Consider the following 18,190-nt stretch of genomic DNA (forward strand, 5'->3'; position numbering starts at 1 on the left):
TAACAAACCCTTTAGGCTAGAAAAATATTGGCTAAGCCACCCAAAATTTAGTAAGGTGGTTAAACAAAGTTGGGATAATAGGAATTTCAGTGACACACTCAACTTTTTCCAAACTAATATTAAAGAATGGAGTGCCCAAAATTTTTGAGATATTTTTGCAAATAAAAAAAGAATACTGGCCAGGCTAAGGGGAATCCAAAACTCACCTAGTTATACTACTAGCACGTTCCTTAGAAATTTGGAACAAACTTTATTCATAGAGTATAATAATACTCTTCGCCTTGAGGAGGACCATTGGAAGATTAGATCCCGTATTAATTGACTCAATAAGAGTGATGCCAATACAAAATTCTTTCATATTTCTATCCTCAATAGGCGTAGGCGCAACAACATTTTCTTTTTTAAAGATAACGATGGGAATTGGATAACCGATCATCACAAAATTATTGGTCACACTCACCAATATTTCCAAAATGTGTTCACAACCAATAATACTCAATCAGACTGGAAAGCTATCAAAAATGCACATACTAACTTTGCCGACATCGACATCTTCTCACTTGATAGGCCATTGGACACCCAAGAAATCATCTCTACTATCTATTCTTTCAAGTCATACAAGGCCCCAGGTCCTGATGGCATACACCCCATTTTCTACCAAAGACATTGGAATATCGTGGGTCCCTCAATTATCCAACTATGCAAGGAAATATTTGCCAGCACCAAAATCCTGACAAAATGAATCACACTTTATTGTGTCTTATTCCCAAATTCAAACGTGCAAATAACCTCAAAATATTTCGCCAATAGGCCTCTGCAATACTACATATAAAATAATCATCAAAATAATTATTAACCGCATTACACGTTTTCTAAATGAACTCATCAGCCCATGCCAATCTAGCTTCTTAAAAGGAAGGAGAGCCTGTGATAATGCTATTATTATTCAAGAAGTCGTTAACCAACTTAAAAAAAGAAAATGGGTGAAAGGGCAACTAATAATCAAAATTGATCTAGAAAAAGCTTTCGACAGATTAGAATGGTCTTTTGTCTACAAGGCTTTAACCTTCTTTAAATTCCCACCAAAGATCACTGACCTAATCATGAACTGCCTCTCCACAACCAAGATAACTGTCTTGGTGAATGGTGCACAAACCAATTTCTTTGAGCCCACGAGGGGTATCAGACAAGGGGATCCTTTATCTCCATATTTATTCATATTATGCATGGAATTGCTGTCTGTATACACCAACCACCAAGTTGACCTAACTCTGTGGGAGCCCATTAGAATTGGGACCAAAGGACCTCAATTGTCACACTTATTTTATGTAGATGACCTGACATTTATGGCACATGTCAATGAAAAATCCATCAATACCATACACCACTCTTTAGCCACTTTTTGTTCTCTATCTAACCAAAAATAAATAACACCAAATTCAAAATCCTCTTTTCAAGTAACTGCTCACTTGCCATCAAGGATTATGCAATTGATTTATTCAATATTTATCCAATAACTCAATTTGGTAAGTATTTGGGATTCCATATTCTCAATAACAAACCAAAACCTTCCGACTTCCAATTTGTAATTGATAATATGCGTAACAAACTTTCAAATTGGAAAACAAATTTCCTAACTCTCGCGGGCTGCACAATTCTAGCAAAGGTTGCCCTTAATGCCATTCCAAATCATATCATGCAATATATATATCCCTTCCAAAAAACATTCTACATCAAATTGATAAAATCCAGCATGACTTTATTTGGGGTACAACTCCTCACAAAAAAAGGATCCACTACATCTCATGGGATGTTGTAACCCTTCCTAAAAAACTAGGAGGGTTGGGAATCCCTAAAGCAACCCACAAAAATCAAGACATACTAGCAGAACTAGCATGGAGATTATTCATCAACCCGTCGACAGTGTGGGCAAACACCCTTATCCAAAAGTATAGTCCTAGATCAAATGCCAAAACCCCTTCCTTCATTTGGCAAAATGTTTTGAGAGGGTGGGAAATCATTGCCAAAGGAATAGCATGGGATGTTGGCAATGGGAAATCCATCAACTTCTACTTTGGAAGCTGGACTCCAAGCACCCCAAATATCCGCTCTTCCATTCAAGGTCCTCTTAAAAAAATGATAGCAACTTAACACTCGCTCAGGTTTGGAGAAATGACCAGTGGAACTGGTCACAAATCTCCTTTGAACTCCCAGAGAATATTAAAAATGATATCTCTTCCATCTCTCTTTCAACAAGCCCAATGGCTATAGACACCCTCATTTGGTCGCTCAACATAAATGGCACCTTCTCCACCCATTTAGTCTACACACTACTTCATCAACACCTCCAAATTGGCACTGAATATGATTGGATTTGGAAACTCCATACCCTTTACATGATCAAATTTTTCCTCTAGCAATGCTATAAAAATAGACTCCCCACCAAGTCTTACATTCACCAAATTGGAGTCACTAACGACAATATATGCCCGATATGTAGAGAAGCAGAAGAAACCATCACCCATATATTCTTCCAATGCACAGTTGCACACACATTCTGGAACAGTAGGGGAATCGACACTAATGCTCTCCCCAATAACAAACACTGGTTGTTATCAATCAAAGACCTCCCAATACCCACTACCTATAACTATATAACATGGGATGTCGTATTCTCATTTGCAATTTGGCACCTTTGGTTAAATAGAAACAATAACTGCTTCCACAACCTCTCTAAACCTCTTAATTACCAAATGGTTAACATACAGAACATCGAATTTAAACTACTAGCTTGTAAATACACGAGCCCCACACACAAAAATACTATCCACATCAAATGGTACCCACCACCACCCCAAACATATAAACTAAATATAGATGCTTCCTTCTTGGGTAACCATAATCTAGGAGGTATTGGGGGCCTTATAAGAAATACTCAAGGCAACATGATAGTAGGATTTACTAAAGCAATCAAAGCTTACAACCCTACGCATGCAGAGTTACTAGCACTTCATGCAGGGGTAAAGCCTGCAAATGACAAAGAGTTAGCTCCCCTGGAGATTGAAACTGATTCGACGGATATAATCCAACTACTTGAGCACAATAGTTTCCCTGCCTACACTAACACTATCATTGAATGCAAGTGCTTGTTGAAGAAATTGGGGAATCTAGTGGTCCGACATAATTTCCACGAAGGAAACAAGGTGGCACACTTTTTGAGTAAATTGGGCTCCAAACAACAACCTACCTCTACTATAAATATTTTCAACTCCCCACCAGACCCGGTCAAGAGGACGATCCAAGAAGACAAAAATGCAACATCTACTACTAGGCTCTTATCAAGTTCCATATTTAACAAACTAGCAATGTTTGGAAACCTAAGCGTTATTCCTATTATTAGTACTAATGATGTAATGCCACTGTAGTTATTATTAATAATATTATCCACTTCTCAAAAAAAAAAAGAAACCTTAAAACTTAAAGAAAAAAAATACTAAAATTCCTATTGTGCAACCTCGTTAAAGAGGGGATTATTTTTTAGATATTCATTTTTCAGAATCATTAATATATGTGGGTAAGTATTATTTATGGAAGAGAAGAAAAAATTATGAAAGATGGAGGGAAAAGGAAATGTAATAAAAGTATAGTGATGTAGAGAGATCCCTTAGTTAATGAGTAACTAACATGAAAATGCTAAAAAGGTAAAAAAATGTGCCAGTGTTGGACTAAATAAAGATTATTATCATTTATAAGAATAATTTTTAAAAAGGGAGCAATTATGTAAAAATCAAAACTTTTGTTTTGTTGACCTTTTTCGTTTTTTTTTTCAAAATCAGTATTTGGTGATGGAATTTTAAATTTTCCTCTTGAAGATGAATTTCAGAATTTCTCAAAAATTTAAAACACTTCTAAAAGCTATTTTCAAAGAGCATTCACAAAACTTTAAAAATAACCCAAAATTATTTTCATATTCAAACACACTTAAAAAATTTTCCCATTTTTTGCGAAATTTTACCATTCTTATATCGAAATGCCCACTAAATTACTTAAAAAATACAACTGATATCTGTTTACCTGAGTCGTACTCGTATACGACTGGACTTCAAAACACCTTGGAACCTTCTCCCGCGATTAAGAAAACTACCGGTCCTGATCTCTCCACGTCATCACACCAACTACATCAACTCCCTACACCCTTCCACATAATCGCCAAATACTCCAAGCTCACCGAAACCACCTCTTCCCCTCTCTTGTAAAATTTCACATATAAATACCAAAACATCTCGTCCTGTCCCTTTCTTCTTCAAAAAACACCTTTTAACAATCTGAGAAACTTCAATTTCCCTCCCCAAAAGTTTCTTTATGGATACACTGGTCCTCCATTCAAACAAGTGTAGTTCCTCTGTTCCCTTAAATCAATTTCTGCCCTTTGATATCTTTCCCTCAGTTGATTTTCATCGTTTGACTTTTAGTCAACTCTGTTTTTGCTTTTGACCTTAATTTCACCATGGGAAGAAGTAAGTTCTGCTTCTAATTAGTGAAATCATACTTGTAATTCGGCTAAAATTGATATTTAATTTTCTGTTTTTTTAATAAAATTTTTACAGAGAGTTCGCAAAGGAAGAATGCTGTGATGTTGGATAGTGATGACGCTGATAGCGCGAGTTCATTGTCAATTTCTCGGTCAGATATGATAGTGTCAGGTGTAGAGGTGGTTCAAATTGACAAGGAGACTTTGCTTGATCAATGTGTCGATGCCCTTTATGAGAAAAGGTTTTTTCCAATGCGTTACGCTACATAATATTTTAATGTTGCACGTTAAAACAAATTGGAGTAAGTAATAAACTTAAGTCATGTCATCATCGTACCAAAAAATGGATTAATATTGCATGGTGAATAAATAAAATGGACCATCAAATATAAGGTTGCATGAACATAATTTTAACAGCTTTAAAATTGTTTGAATTAATTCAACTATGTAGATTTGAATTTTGATGTGATGTTTTATTTATTACATTTAACCCTTGTTTTAATATTTTCTTTTTGTGTTCATATAATGTATATAAGCTAAATTAACCTATTAACTTCCATATATAGTCAAATACCTGGGGAAGTTCTTGTTTTTCAGTTTCAAAATTGTTTTATTATCATAGCTAATACCAATATGGTAAATATTTGTCAAATTGGCATTTAAAATCTAAGTCTAGTTAAACTTCTTTATTATATAAAATAGAAATGGTACAGAGGGCTATTAGCTTTTGGGAAAACATAGTGGACCGTAGAGTTTTCCATGGAAATGTTCTTTCTTTCTTTGACATTGTTTTTTCTTTTTGGTACCACCTTTTTAAAAGGTTTAATATTAAGTGAGGTAAGCTTGGGGGAATGTTCTTATGAGAAGCTTTTTATGATTTGTGTTTGGATTGGATTGATTTATCAAAGAAAATAAAAATAAAATATTATTGCAAACCATCACTTTTCGAGAATGAACTTTGTAAAACAATCATCCAAACTTACATTTATTAGTTCTAGCTACAATTGATAAGTTATAGCTATATTCCTAAGTAAGATGTGCATTATATTAATTTTTAATTTTGAGATAAATTAATATGAAAGTACTAAAAGGTAAGTAATCATATATCTTTGAAAAACACATAGGTAAAAAAAATCATATTGAAAAGATAAGTACGTGAAAATTAAAAGGAAGATTGTTGATCCTTTTTTTTGGGGGGGATGGAAAAGCTAATAAACATGTTTTGGTTTGCTTTAGTTGTCAAAAGATATTTTGGTTTGAATTCTGGAAGCTAGAAACTGAACGCCAGTGAATGGTTAAATCATCAATCACTGGACTATATAATGTACTTTATTTGCTAGTTTACGGGCGGGCATCTTATCAGAGGTTTCTAATATACGCTTGTGTGATTCTTGTTGAAGCATATACGATTTTAAAGCGAATTCCCCATTCGTTAGGTAGAAACGATCACCAAGATGTTGTTCCTGTTGCCAAATGTATATAGTGTGAATGAGTCACAACTAATATACCAAAAATTATGACATCCACCAAATAATAAATAAGGCAATAAAACAACAATAAAATGAACACCAGAATTTACGAGGTTCGGCCAATTTTGCCTACTTCCTCGGACACAACCAATATTTTATTCCACTCCAAAAATACAAGTAAAATAATACTAAAGAGAGAAGATACAGATGCCTTAAGAAGATGAGAAGGCAAATGAGATGTGTTTTTAAATCCTAAACATTAGGCCTTCTTTTATAGAGAGAAATTCTCCCCAAATTAAGTCTCCCACCGACGTGGGAGTTTGCCATTTTCAACAAATCTCCACCTTGGCAAAATTCCACATCTTCAATTTTCTCTCGGTAACAAATTTTGGTTGTGTCTTCATCTTCAATCTTCAGTGTTCAACAATGTTGATCAAATCCAAACAATGTTGAAACTTGACCGCAGTCACCACTTTTGTCAGCATATCAGCAGGATTCTCTGTAGTATGAATTTTCTTCACCGTGACTCCACCTTCTTCTATGATTTCTCGTACGAAATGATAACGAACATCAATGTGCTCCGTCCTTGCATGATAAACTTGGTTCTTCGCTAATTGAATAACACTTTGACTATCACAAAAAATTGTGATACTTTTTTGTTCAACACCAAGCTCTTTTAGCAATCTCTGAAGCCAAATTGCCTCTTTCACAGCCTCTGTAATAGCCATGTACTCCGCCTCTGTTGTAGACAAAGCAACTGTTAACTGCAAAGTAGACTTCCAACTAACTAGAGCCTTTGCAAAAGTAAACACATAACCAGTAGTTGATCTTCGTTTGTCTAGATCACCTGCAAAATATGAGTCACAATATCCAACTACAGACTGATTGCCTTTCTGCTCAAAAACTAACCCAACATCTACAGTATTGTGAATATACCGTAGAATCCACTTCACAGCTTGCCAATGCTCCTTTCCTGGATTATGCATATATCTGCTAATAACTCCAACAGCTTGTGAAATGTCAGGTATCGTACAGACCATTGCATACATCAAGCTACCAACAACATTTGCATATGGTAGCCTTGACATATACTCCTGTTTAGCTTCATCTTTTGGCGACATAGTAGTACTTAGCTTAAAATGGGGAGCAAGTGGAGTACTAACCGACTTAGTCTTCTCATCTATGCCAAAACGCTGCAGTACTCTCTTCAAATATTCTTTTTGAGATAAACAGAGTTTCTTTGAACTTCTATCTCTTATTATCTCCATGCCAAGAATTTGCTTTGCCTCACCTAGATCCTTCATCTCGAACTCCTTCTTCAGTTGAATTTTCAACTTATCAATTTCTTCCGAATTCTCGGAAGCTATCAACATATCATCAACATATAGGAGAAGATATACAAAGGAACCATCTTTAAGCTTGCACAAATACACACAATGATCGTATTTGCTTCTCTTGTACCCTTGCCGCAACATAAACTCGTCAAATCACTTGTACCATTGTCTAGAAGATTGTTTCAATCCGTACAATGATTTTTCAAGTTTGCACACCATATTTTCTTTTCCAGCAACTTTGAATCCTTCTGGCTGAGTCATGTAGATTTCCTCCTCCAAGTTTCCATGTAAAAACGCAGTTTTTACATCCATCTGAACTAGTTCCAAATCCAATTGTGCTACCAAAGCCAACATAATTCTAATGGAGGAATGTTTTACAACTGGAGAAAACACTTCATTGTAATCAATTCCCTCCTTTTGAGCATATCCTTTGGCCACCAATCTTGCTTTGTAGCGAACATCTTCTTGGTTAGGAAATCCTTCTTTCTTTGCAAATACCCATTTGCACCCAATTGCTTTCTTTCCCTTCGGGAGATTGGCCAATCTCCATGTATGATTCTGATGAAGGGACTGTATTTCATCATTCATGGCAATCCTCCACTTATCTTCTTCTGAACTTTGGACAGCATCTTTATAAGTGGTAGGAACATCATCAGCTACAATTGAGGTTGCACAAGCAACTGTCTCTATAAGACGAACATGTTTTGTTATTGTCCTTTTTGGCCTGTTAGTTGCTATTGATTCAAGTTGTTGTTGAGGTTCCTGAGTTGGAATCTCCCTCTCTACTGGCTCTTCTTTCAGAGGATAATCTTCATTTGTTTCCTCCTCTGCTTCTTGTGTAGGAAAAATAAATTTTCCCTCAAACTCCACCTGCTTAGAAGCACCCTCATTTTGTTTGGTATCTTCTGTTACCTTATTTACCATAGCAGATTCATCAAAGGTAACATCTCTGCTGAATATTACTTTCTTTGTCATAGGACACCATAAGCGATATCCTTTGACTCCAGAAGTAATTCCCATAAAAATAGCCTTCTTTGCCCTTGGATCCAATTTTGACTCTGTCACATGATAATATGCAGTTGAGCCAAACACGTGCAAAGAGTCATAATCTACAGCAGACTTTCCATACCATTTTTCAAATGGTGTCTTGCCATCAATAGCAGCAGATGGTAAGCGATTAATGAGGTGGCATGCATATGTAATTGCCTCAGCCCAAAATTCTTTGCCCAAGCCAGCATTGGACAACATACACCGTACCTTCTCCAGCAAGGTCCGGTTCATACGTTCTGCCACTCCATTTTGTTGTGGTGTATGTCTAACAGTGAAGTGTCGGACGATGCCATCATTTTCACAGACCTTATTGAAATGATCATTTTTGTATTCACCTCCATTGTCTGTGCGAATACACTTGATCCTCCTGCCTGTTTGATTCTCCACCATCGTCTTCCATTTGAGAAAAATTCCCAACACTTCATCTTTGCTCTTCATTGTATACACCCACACTCTTCGGGAAAAATCATCAACAAAGGTTACAAAATAGTGCTTCCCACCCAATGAAGGTGTTTTGGAAGGACCCCAAACATCAGAGTGTACATAATCCAAAATGCCTTTAGTATTATGGATCGCTGTACCAAATTTAACCCTTGTCTGTTTCCCTTTGACACAATGCTCACAAAACTCCAAGTTGCAAGCCTTTACTCCTTTTAACAATCCTTGATCTGATAGAGTTTTCAAGGATTTTCCTCCAGCATGTCCCAAGCGCATGTGCCATAGCTTGGTTGCTTCTGCCTCTTTGTCGTCACTGGATGTTACTGTCGCTGTCCCAATAACTGTACTGCCACGATAGCGGTACATATTATTATTCTTCCGATTAGCCTTCATTACCACTAGTGCACCGGAGCATACTCTCATCACTCCATTTTCTGCAATGATTTTGAACCCTTTTGATTCTAGGGCTCCCACAGAGATGAGATTCTTCTTCAAATCCGGTACATATCGAACATCTGTTAATGTTCTGATCATTCCATCATGGTTCCTTAATCGTATTGAACCAATGCCATATGAGGTAAGAGGGCTGTTATCCGCTGTGTGGACGACTCCATATTCTCCTTCTTGAAATTCCACGAACCAGTCCCTGTTGGGACACATATGATAGCTACAAGCCGAGTCCATCAACCATATGTCTGATGATGTTGATGACTCTGTTGTAACTAATGAGAAGTCTGAATCATCACAATCAGCTACATTTGAATCCATAATGGCCTTTCCATTGTTATGTTTGGCCTTATTCTTCAACTTCGGACAGTCTTTCTTCCAGTGCCCTTTTTCTCGACAAAAGGCACATTCATCTTTGCTGGGTCTGGATCTTGACTTGGATCTTCCCTTCTTTGTCCTCGTTTGATTTTGAGGACGACCCCTCACAAACAGTGCTTCTCCTTCTCCGCCCTTCTGTTTTTCTCGCTTTCTTTGTTCATAGCTGTACAAAGCTGAACAAACTTCTCTGAGAGAAATTTCGTCATTTCCATGGAGTAGAGTAGTTTCAAGGTGCTCGTACTCATCAGGAAGTGACGCCAACAACATTAAGGCCAAGTCACCATCATCATAAGTTGTATCCATATTTTGCAAATCTGTGACCAACTTATTGAAACTGGTGATATGTTCATTCATCGTGGTACCAGGAACATAGGTGAAGTGAAACAGTCTCTTCTTCATGTACAATTTATTTTGACTGTTTTTCTTCAAAAATTTATCCTCCAGTGCTTTCCATAATTTACTTGCAGAAGTTTCCTTTGTGTATGGATATTTCTGCTCTCTAGCAAGGTAGGATCGAATGGTACCGCAAGCAACACGGTTGATAATTCTCCAATCTTCTTCTCCAATAACATCTGGTCTTTTTTCTTCAATGGCAAGATCTAGCCCTTGTTGAAAAAGGACATCTAGAACCTCGCCTTGCGACATCCCAAAATGTCCTGACCCGTCAAAAATTTTTACTGCAAATTTCGCATTTGACACAATTCTTATCATAAGCGAAGATGCCAATGATGATGTATTGTTGACACTTGAGGTAGATTCTTCTTGTTTATTGTCTCTCATCTTTGACACAAATATTATTTAATAGCTGACGACACAAATCAAGATTATTTCCTTTCTGGTGTGGAAGATCAGACTAAGCTGCAACCACAGAGCATACTTAGACAGAACCTTGACTCAGTTACCAAGATAAATCTTTTCTGATGTGGAAGATCAGACTATGCTGCAACCACAGATCATACTTAGACAGTACCTTGGCTCTGATACCAATTGTTACGGAAGCCAAATGTATATAGTGCGAATGAGTCACAACTAATATACCAAAAATTATGACAACCACCAAATAATAAATAAGACAATAAAGCAACAATAAAATGAATACCAGAATTTACGAGGTTCGGCCAATTTTGCCTACTTCCTTGGACACAATTAATATTTTATTCCACTCCAAAAATACAAGTGAAATAATACTAAAGTGACAAGATACAAATGCCTTAAGAAGATGAGAAGGCAAATGAGATGTGTTTTTAAATCCTAAACATTAGGCCTTCTTTTATAGGGAGAAATTCTCCCCAAATTAAGTCTCCCACCGATGTGGGAATTTGCCATTTTCAACAGTTCCGGCATCCCAACCAGTGAATCACTAAGATTCCTTTTTCAATAGAATCTTTTGCATTCACAAGTTCACTGATTCCGGTAACTTAATTTGCTTGTTAATCCGCATGTCTATAGTTTTAATTTTTGGAAACGAACTTTTCTAAAGCAAATTGGGCTACAGAGCACATGTAATAACTAAGTTGTTTATTTTTGCTCACTAGCTCCAGTTGATAGATGGCTTGTATATGGTACTGCATTTTGCTTCTGACAAAGGGTGTGACTGATATAAATTATTATTTGTTGGTTATGTAGGGGATCAACGAGAGAGAACGCTCTTGCGTCTATTATAGAAGCCTTCAATAGTGACATACAGCATGAGTTTGTTGAAAAGAAGTAAGGGAACTTGTGTTATGCTGATCTGTCAGTTGTCCAGATTTTATTCTTTGACTTTAAAGTTCATATGGATGGAATGCTTGCTTTTAGGAATTACCTTTCTTGTGCTAGTATTACTTTTTGTTTTTTTAACAAAATCTTTGTTAAGATGGTTAAAGGTGGTGGGTAATATGGCTAGTATCCGTAAAATATCCTTAGACAACTTTTCTACCATATCCATAGTATCTACCAAATGCCAAACCAGCTAGAATTGCTCAGATATTTATGTTCACATGTGATTGGTTTACGGAATGTGAATGTTCTCTTTTGTTTCTAGGAGCACTACGGCCATGACTATGAGTTAATTCCTTTCATTTGGTAGAAATTTGTTATTTATTAATAAATGAAGATTTTGACTGCCACTCTTTCTAACAGAAGGCTAATATCAAGGATATGTTTGGTTCAAATAAATGATCCCATATGCGAGAGGGCCAAACATGTTTACTGCTCGTTCAATAGCTGCTTAGGAAATGTTAAGCCTTTAATGTTACTGCATAGCGGTTGCTTACCAAAAAAAATAATTAATCTGTGTAATTTTTGACAATTTTTCTAATTCTAATTTTTCTTTTTTTGGTTAAAATTTCATGAGCCATGTGGGTAGTCTTAAAAAAGGAATCATGAGCCATGTGGGTAGTCTTTTGCATACTGATGATTGTCAAATTTAAATGATCGCATATTCATTGATTATGCTGCAATCAATATATCTGATAGTAGAAAACACATGGAATATTTAGTAGAAGATTTAGCTCTTTTTTTCCACCTCCGGAGTCCAATGAAGTATTTGTAGCACTTGCCAATATTACTGACATTTTGTTTCTTTTAGGTCCTCATGCTTCCTGTCAGTTATTGTTTTATGGTTTTAAATATTTATGGTCAAATCTTCAGCTTTGTTCTATTATGTTTTGACTTCTCAGATTGCTGTAATTGTAACTTCTTGTTGTGCTCTTCTTACTGTTATGTTTTATCATGCAGGTTTGCCACTTTGTTGCAACAATGTCTGAATTCCATTAAACGGGGATCCTCCAAGGAGATAGCTTTGGCATCTCATTTTCTTGGTCAGTAATCTTCTAACTCTGCATATTGATGAACTGTTGGGTTCAGATAGTTATCCTTCAAGGTGATGCCTAGATTTGACTTGTGTCTTCGTCTGTGATTAGGAATTTTGGCTTTAACTGTTGGCCCTGGGGACAAAGCACATGAAATGTTGGAAGAATCAGCGTCTCCTATTACGGAGGCTCTTAAATCTCGTTCTGAGACATCTAAGATATCTTCGGTGTGTTTGTAGATGGTGGATGCTTCTTTAAGTATTGTTATTTCTTTGCAATCAAGCTTGAATGCTGACTTTTTTTGGGTGAATTCAGCTACTGGAGTGTTTGGCCATTATCACTTTTGTTGGAGGTGAAGAGGCAGAGGAAACAGACAAGTCAATGCAATTGATGTGGCAGGTCATTCATCCAAAAAATGGTCCTAATGTATGTACCCCTCATGTTTAGATGTTTATTTTTCAGCGGGCGCAGATTTTAGAAGCTTGGTTTTGTTGCTGTTATGTGGATGTATATTGTGATGCTAATGCCGATCCTTGATCCCTATCTATCAATATTTCTGTTTTGCGCTTCACTTTTTAAGGTTTGGTCTTGCTGCTGTCATGTGGATGGTATATTGTAACAGAAATTCCAATCCTTGTTCCCTATCTGAGTATTTTGTTTTTGCTTATGACTTTTGTTATGTTACTTAGTTCATTGACAACTGTGTCTGGTTCATTGATCAGGTAGCTACTGCTAAACCTTCACCACCAATGATAACATCAATGGTATCTGCGTGGTCTTTCCTCCTTGCTACCATTGATGGACGGGCACTAAACCCAAAAAGCTGGCAAGGGTGAGTATGTGCCCGAAATCCAGACCTACCCCTCCTGGAAAGGAAAATCAAAGAAAAAACCAATAAAAGGAAGAAAGAAGAGAGAAAAGTTGTATTTGTAACATCCCATCAAGGACATATTATTCGTGTAGTATATTTGGATGAAGATTAGAATGGGATGCAGGGTTTGTGTTTGGTGAGTGTATGACAATTGGAGTGTCCACCTTCCCATGATGCAGGTCAATCTCTTACTTTTCAACTCTGCTGGACAAGGACGACAGAGCTGTACGCATTGCAGCTGGCGAAGCACTTGCTTTAGTTTTTGAAGTCGGGAATCTTGAGAAGTTCTCTGTTGAAGATAAAGGATCTAGTGACAGCTCCACAGATGAAGCAAACAAATCTAAGAATATTTTGCATATCCAAGGATTAAGAGCGAAGGTCCTGAACCAGATGAGAAGCCTTTCAGTAGAGGCAGGAGGCAAAGGATCAGCCAAGAAGGACCTCAACAGCCAAAGAAACACATTTCGAGATATCTTGGAATTCCTTGAGGTACTACTCTGTTTTCAAGTTATTGCTCTGTGATTGTAGTAGCTACTGGCTCTAGTAACTTCCTTACAATCGGTATTAGGATGGTTACAATCCAGAGAGCTCAATGAAGATTGGTGGGGAGTCACTTACCACAAGTACCTGGCGTCAACTGATACAGGTCCATGTCATCCCTGTCAGTCTTATAACAACTGGCTAGCTGCTTATCTGCTGAAATTATGTGTAATTTGTGGAACAGTTAAACTTTCTAAAGCACTTCCTTGGAGGAGGTTTTGTGAAGCACATGCAGGTTTATTTTTCCTTATCCATCTCTTGAGTTTTTGGGCTGTTGGTGTTGGTTTTCTAGTTCTTATAATCTATATTCCTGTCCACTGTGCAGGAAAATGAATTTCTTCATGATGTCTTTGGTTTCACACCGAAGAGAAAATTGCTTTCGGGTGTTGAGCATCGTGTATCTGGAACAGAAAAGGTGCCTCTGTGCTTCTAAAAGCACTGTATTTTATGGATATGTGGTGTGTAGACGTGCTGAGATCACTTTAATTTTTTCTTTTTTAAAAAGATTAAGCCATCACCTTCAGGGCTGTGTGCCTTTAGTGTGGGGGTTAAATATCCTCGAGCTATTTGGCTAAGAAGTCAGCCTCTTCGTTGGCTTCCCTGTAACAGTGAGAAATCATTACATCTGTGCCACTTATAATCTGGACAATGTCTCTGATGACCCTTTTCAGCTCGAGGATATTTGTGTCTTTGTCAGTTTGTCATTCAGCGTGTTAGTCACCACCATAGAATCTAGTACAAGATCATAGTTGTTAATCCCTTCTTGTTTGCACCAGTTCAACCCATAAATAGCTGCCATTGCTTCTGCTTGGTACTTACACTGAGCTGGTACTGGAAATTCCATGATCTCTTTAAGTTGACATTCCTCTTCGTGTATTTTTTGTATTGCTGGATAGATTTATTTCTTCCCTGTCAGGCCTCCAGAAAAAAACAAAAATAAGTGTTTTTCCTTGTTTCTTGAGTCCTAATAATAATAATTTGACTGACCATTTATGTTATGATAATCCTCTTTATCAGAGGCTGTACAAGTCACCAAACTCAGTCGCTAACAAGGCTAGAACTCAATTTCAAAACAAGCAAAGGATGTTATCTCAGGCAAGTAAAAACCTTCTTCTTCATTCTGGTCAATTTACGTGTCCATGATGTCATCGGGTCGTACTGCTGGTGAGTAGATATCTGAACTTCACTTTCCGATGTCTCACAGCTGGCAGATGAGTTCTCATCAGTTTAAATTTCTTTTGTTGATTCTGCCATCTTATGGAATAGTATCTTTTTGGGAGGTAGTGTTGCATCTCCTGTTAATTGTATTAATCACTCATCAAAGATTCTCTTATTAGCTTTGAGTTCCATCTGGGTTCGTGGCTAAAGAAGGAATCTCTAACTCGAAAAAATATTTTGTCATAATTTTATGGCCTGTCATGTCTATCTAACTAAGTATACGTGTGGTGGTATTTCGCAGGATAAGAATGTGAGGTGCTACTACACGGCTGGTGATGAGGCCTGAAGATTATTAGTTGAATAGAATCGCAGTTCACAAGCTAATATATATATATACATTTGGATATATTTTGGTTCCCATGTTAAGATATTCATTTCTAGTCGGACATTTGTATAAAGATATGGTTGAAACTCCGAAGATGATTATATCGTCTGTGGGAAGCTTGTTGGTTCCTTGTTATTCTTCTTTCACTTGAACTGAGTCATCTGAAGAGTGTTTCAGTTTGCAGCTAAAATTTGTTTAAGCGATCAACTGGGAAAGACTCAAAAAATCTGCGAGGAAGATAATTTAATTTCTACTGACTTGTCATCTTTTGGCTTTTAACTGCATCTAGGGAGACATCACACCTGCCCTGCTGTATCATTCGCATTCCACCAAAAGTTCAACTAAATGGACTATTGGATTCAGTAACTGGATCTACCCCTAAAATTTGCTAGTTGGGGGTCACCATGTGAGGGTGAAAGCAAGTTGATAAACATAGAACGATCAATTCTTCCCAGTCGGCCACATCAGTTAGGTCAAAGACGATTCAGGAATTGGGTCAAACATAGTTCAGCTTTCTAGCTGAACAATTAATAAGTTATAAATAGTATGAGCATTGTATATCCTATGTAACTATTATTTGTTTTCTTCCTACGTGTTGGCCAGAGCTTTTACTGGGTTCGTTTGAACTTTGAACTATGGGAGTGTTCCAGTCAACAACATCATCTAGTTGAAAGGTTCTTCGAGTATTTTTGAGTAAAATTTTAAGTGTTTTAACAACCAATATTTAAGCAGTTTTTCAAAGTATGCATAGTTGTTTAAATACTACTCCCTCCGGTCTACAATAAGTGAAAGGGATTTTTACCTAGCTATACTATATTAGAAACTTATTTACCAATATTCTCTATGTTTTGTAGTTTTAATAAGTATCTAGGTTTTTCTTACAAATTGTGTAGATTTCTCCTTAAAAGGCTCTCATCTCATTATTAGTGCCTTCAATTAAGAGATTCAATTATATTCTTTCCTTTTTTTCCCTTTCCTCTTTTCTCTCCTTTTTTTCTACATCAAAATTCCTTAATCTACACCCAGAATCTCAATCTTCTGTCTTCCACCATTGGCAACAACTTTATATTATTAAATCATCAATTGCATCATTCTTTTGTTGGGAGACCCGACAATACTGAAAATGAAAAAAATATTCAGGGATTGTATGATAACTGTATCATAATTGTATTTGAATTGTATCAGACATATCAATGCGTAAAACATAATTGTATCATACTTGTATCACAATTGTATCTAACTTGTAGATGGTACATTAATATCCAAACTAATACCTGATACAATACTAATAAATTAATATATATAATTATCATATATTTGTGATATAAACTGTGAAATTCGTCATGAACTCACAACTACTCATTATTCAGATACAAATTTGATACAATCCCGAAATTATTCTTACACAATTCTGATACAACTTAAAACCGATTCTAAACTTAAACTAATACAATATCGTATTTGTATCATATATTATTTTAGGTACAAATTGCGATACAATTATGATACAATTCTATATTATGATACAACTTTGATCTTCATCTTTTTCAAGTTTCAATTTAAAACATCTACCTAGAACCAACTCTAAACTTAAATTATGATACAATATTGTATTTTAATAGTATTAGTATTGTATCAGAATTGTCTTAGGTATTGACGTATCAAATACAACTCATATACAATTATGATATATTTATCATACAATCGTAATACAATTCCGAAACTTCTTCTTCCTCGAGTTTCAATCAGAAATTCAACCTAAAACCAACTTTAAACTTAACGAATCTCCCTTAAAATTGTGATATAAACTCTAAAGGATATTTTCAATCGTTTTCAATAACACCCAATCCAAAAAAAAATCACAAATTCGTAAAATCTGAATATCTAATTCAAAGTTTCGAAGCTTTTTAATGGTATGTCAATGACAGACCCTCCACCTACAATTTCAAAGATAATGTTGATGGATTTGTCAATAGTTGAACTTTTTAATGGTTATTGGTGGAATTGATTCAGAGAAATATATGATGCTACAATTTTAGAGAGATAATAGTTTGATTTGTATGAGAGAGAGAGAGAGAGAGAGAGAGAGATTGGTTGATTTGTATGAAAGAGAGGTGATGGTTTTGGGTATCAATGAGTTTCTTATGGTGGGTAAGTACAAAGACAGATGATGTTTTGTAATCCTTTGAAAAATTTCAAAGGAAGAGTATCTTAAATGTAGGGGGATTATGTGTAACTGATATCCAGTATTTAAGGTATGTTTTATTTTCTCCTTTTTATGGTTTTATATAAAACTAGTAAATATAGGTATATAAAGTAATTAATAAGGAACCTAAATAAAGGTAGTAAATAGGTTTCTATTATAGTATAGCTAGGTAAAAATCCCGATCATTTTACTTTTTTATTTTAGTCCAAAATAAGTGTCCATTTACATAATCGAGAAGAATTTAATATTATTTTTTTAAAACTTTGCCCTTTTTTATATATTCTATAGTGTCAAGGTATCAATTAATAAAGATTAATTTAGTGAATATATCTTTTTTTTTCTTCCGAGAATTCGTATTTCCTTAATGGACGTGCTAAATGTAAAATTGTCACTTATGGATCGGAGGAAGTACCTTTTATAGCTTCCATCATTCAATCTTTCTGTGTGTACAATTGTCATCCACCACCTCTAACAACCTTTTCCTTAACCCCCCATCTTTCCTCGTTGAAATTTAGTTAATTTACAAAAGCCAATAAAACGATAATTAAAGAAAAAGTTTAGATCATGAAACAGCTTTTTCACATAAATAGT

The 18,190-nt window shown here is 35.9% G+C and overlaps 2 protein-coding genes across 2 annotated transcripts; both read left to right on the top strand.

Moving 5' to 3' along the window:
- The first annotated feature begins 2,945 nt into the window (after nucleotides 1-2,945).
- Nucleotides 2,946-3,425, top strand: LOC138879464 (uncharacterized). Its single transcript, XM_070159075.1, has one exon. It carries the CDS (start codon nucleotides 2,946-2,948, stop codon nucleotides 3,423-3,425), a length of 480 nt encoding a protein of 159 aa, XP_070015176.1.
- Nucleotides 3,426-4,424: 999 nt separating this feature from the next.
- On the top strand, nucleotides 4,425-15,528 carry LOC104218360 (uncharacterized). The gene is made up of 13 exons (XM_009768837.2): nucleotides 4,425-4,517; nucleotides 4,608-4,773; nucleotides 11,274-11,354; nucleotides 12,366-12,448; nucleotides 12,551-12,666; nucleotides 12,755-12,865; nucleotides 13,162-13,271; nucleotides 13,490-13,799; nucleotides 13,879-13,956; nucleotides 14,035-14,085; nucleotides 14,176-14,265; nucleotides 14,868-14,945; nucleotides 15,310-15,528. Exons 1-13 carry the CDS (start codon nucleotides 4,508-4,510, stop codon nucleotides 15,352-15,354), a joined length of 1,329 nt encoding a protein of 442 aa, XP_009767139.1. The 5' UTR covers nucleotides 4,425-4,507; the 3' UTR covers nucleotides 15,355-15,528.
- The last annotated feature ends 2,662 nt before the right edge of the window (nucleotides 15,529-18,190 follow it).

This window comes from Nicotiana sylvestris, chromosome 10 (assembly GCF_000393655.2).
Source record: "Nicotiana sylvestris chromosome 10, ASM39365v2, whole genome shotgun sequence".
Classification (NCBI taxonomy): Eukaryota; Viridiplantae; Streptophyta; class Magnoliopsida; order Solanales; family Solanaceae; genus Nicotiana; species Nicotiana sylvestris.

What these genes read in the sequence shown, in the direction of transcription:
- LOC138879464 (XM_070159075.1), top strand. Translation starts at nt 2,946, where the DNA reads ATGATAGTAGGATTTACTAAAGCAATCAAAGCTTACAACCCTACGCAT.
- LOC104218360 (XM_009768837.2), top strand. An exon ending in GTTTTGTGAAGCACATGCAG is followed by an intron (nt 14,086 to 14,175) that starts GTTTATTTTTCC and finishes TCCACTGTGCAG; the next exon opens with GAAAATGAATTTCTTCATGA. An exon ending in AGCAAAGGATGTTATCTCAG is followed by an intron (nt 14,946 to 15,309) that starts GCAAGTAAAAAC and finishes GGTATTTCGCAG; the next exon opens with GATAAGAATGTGAGGTGCTA.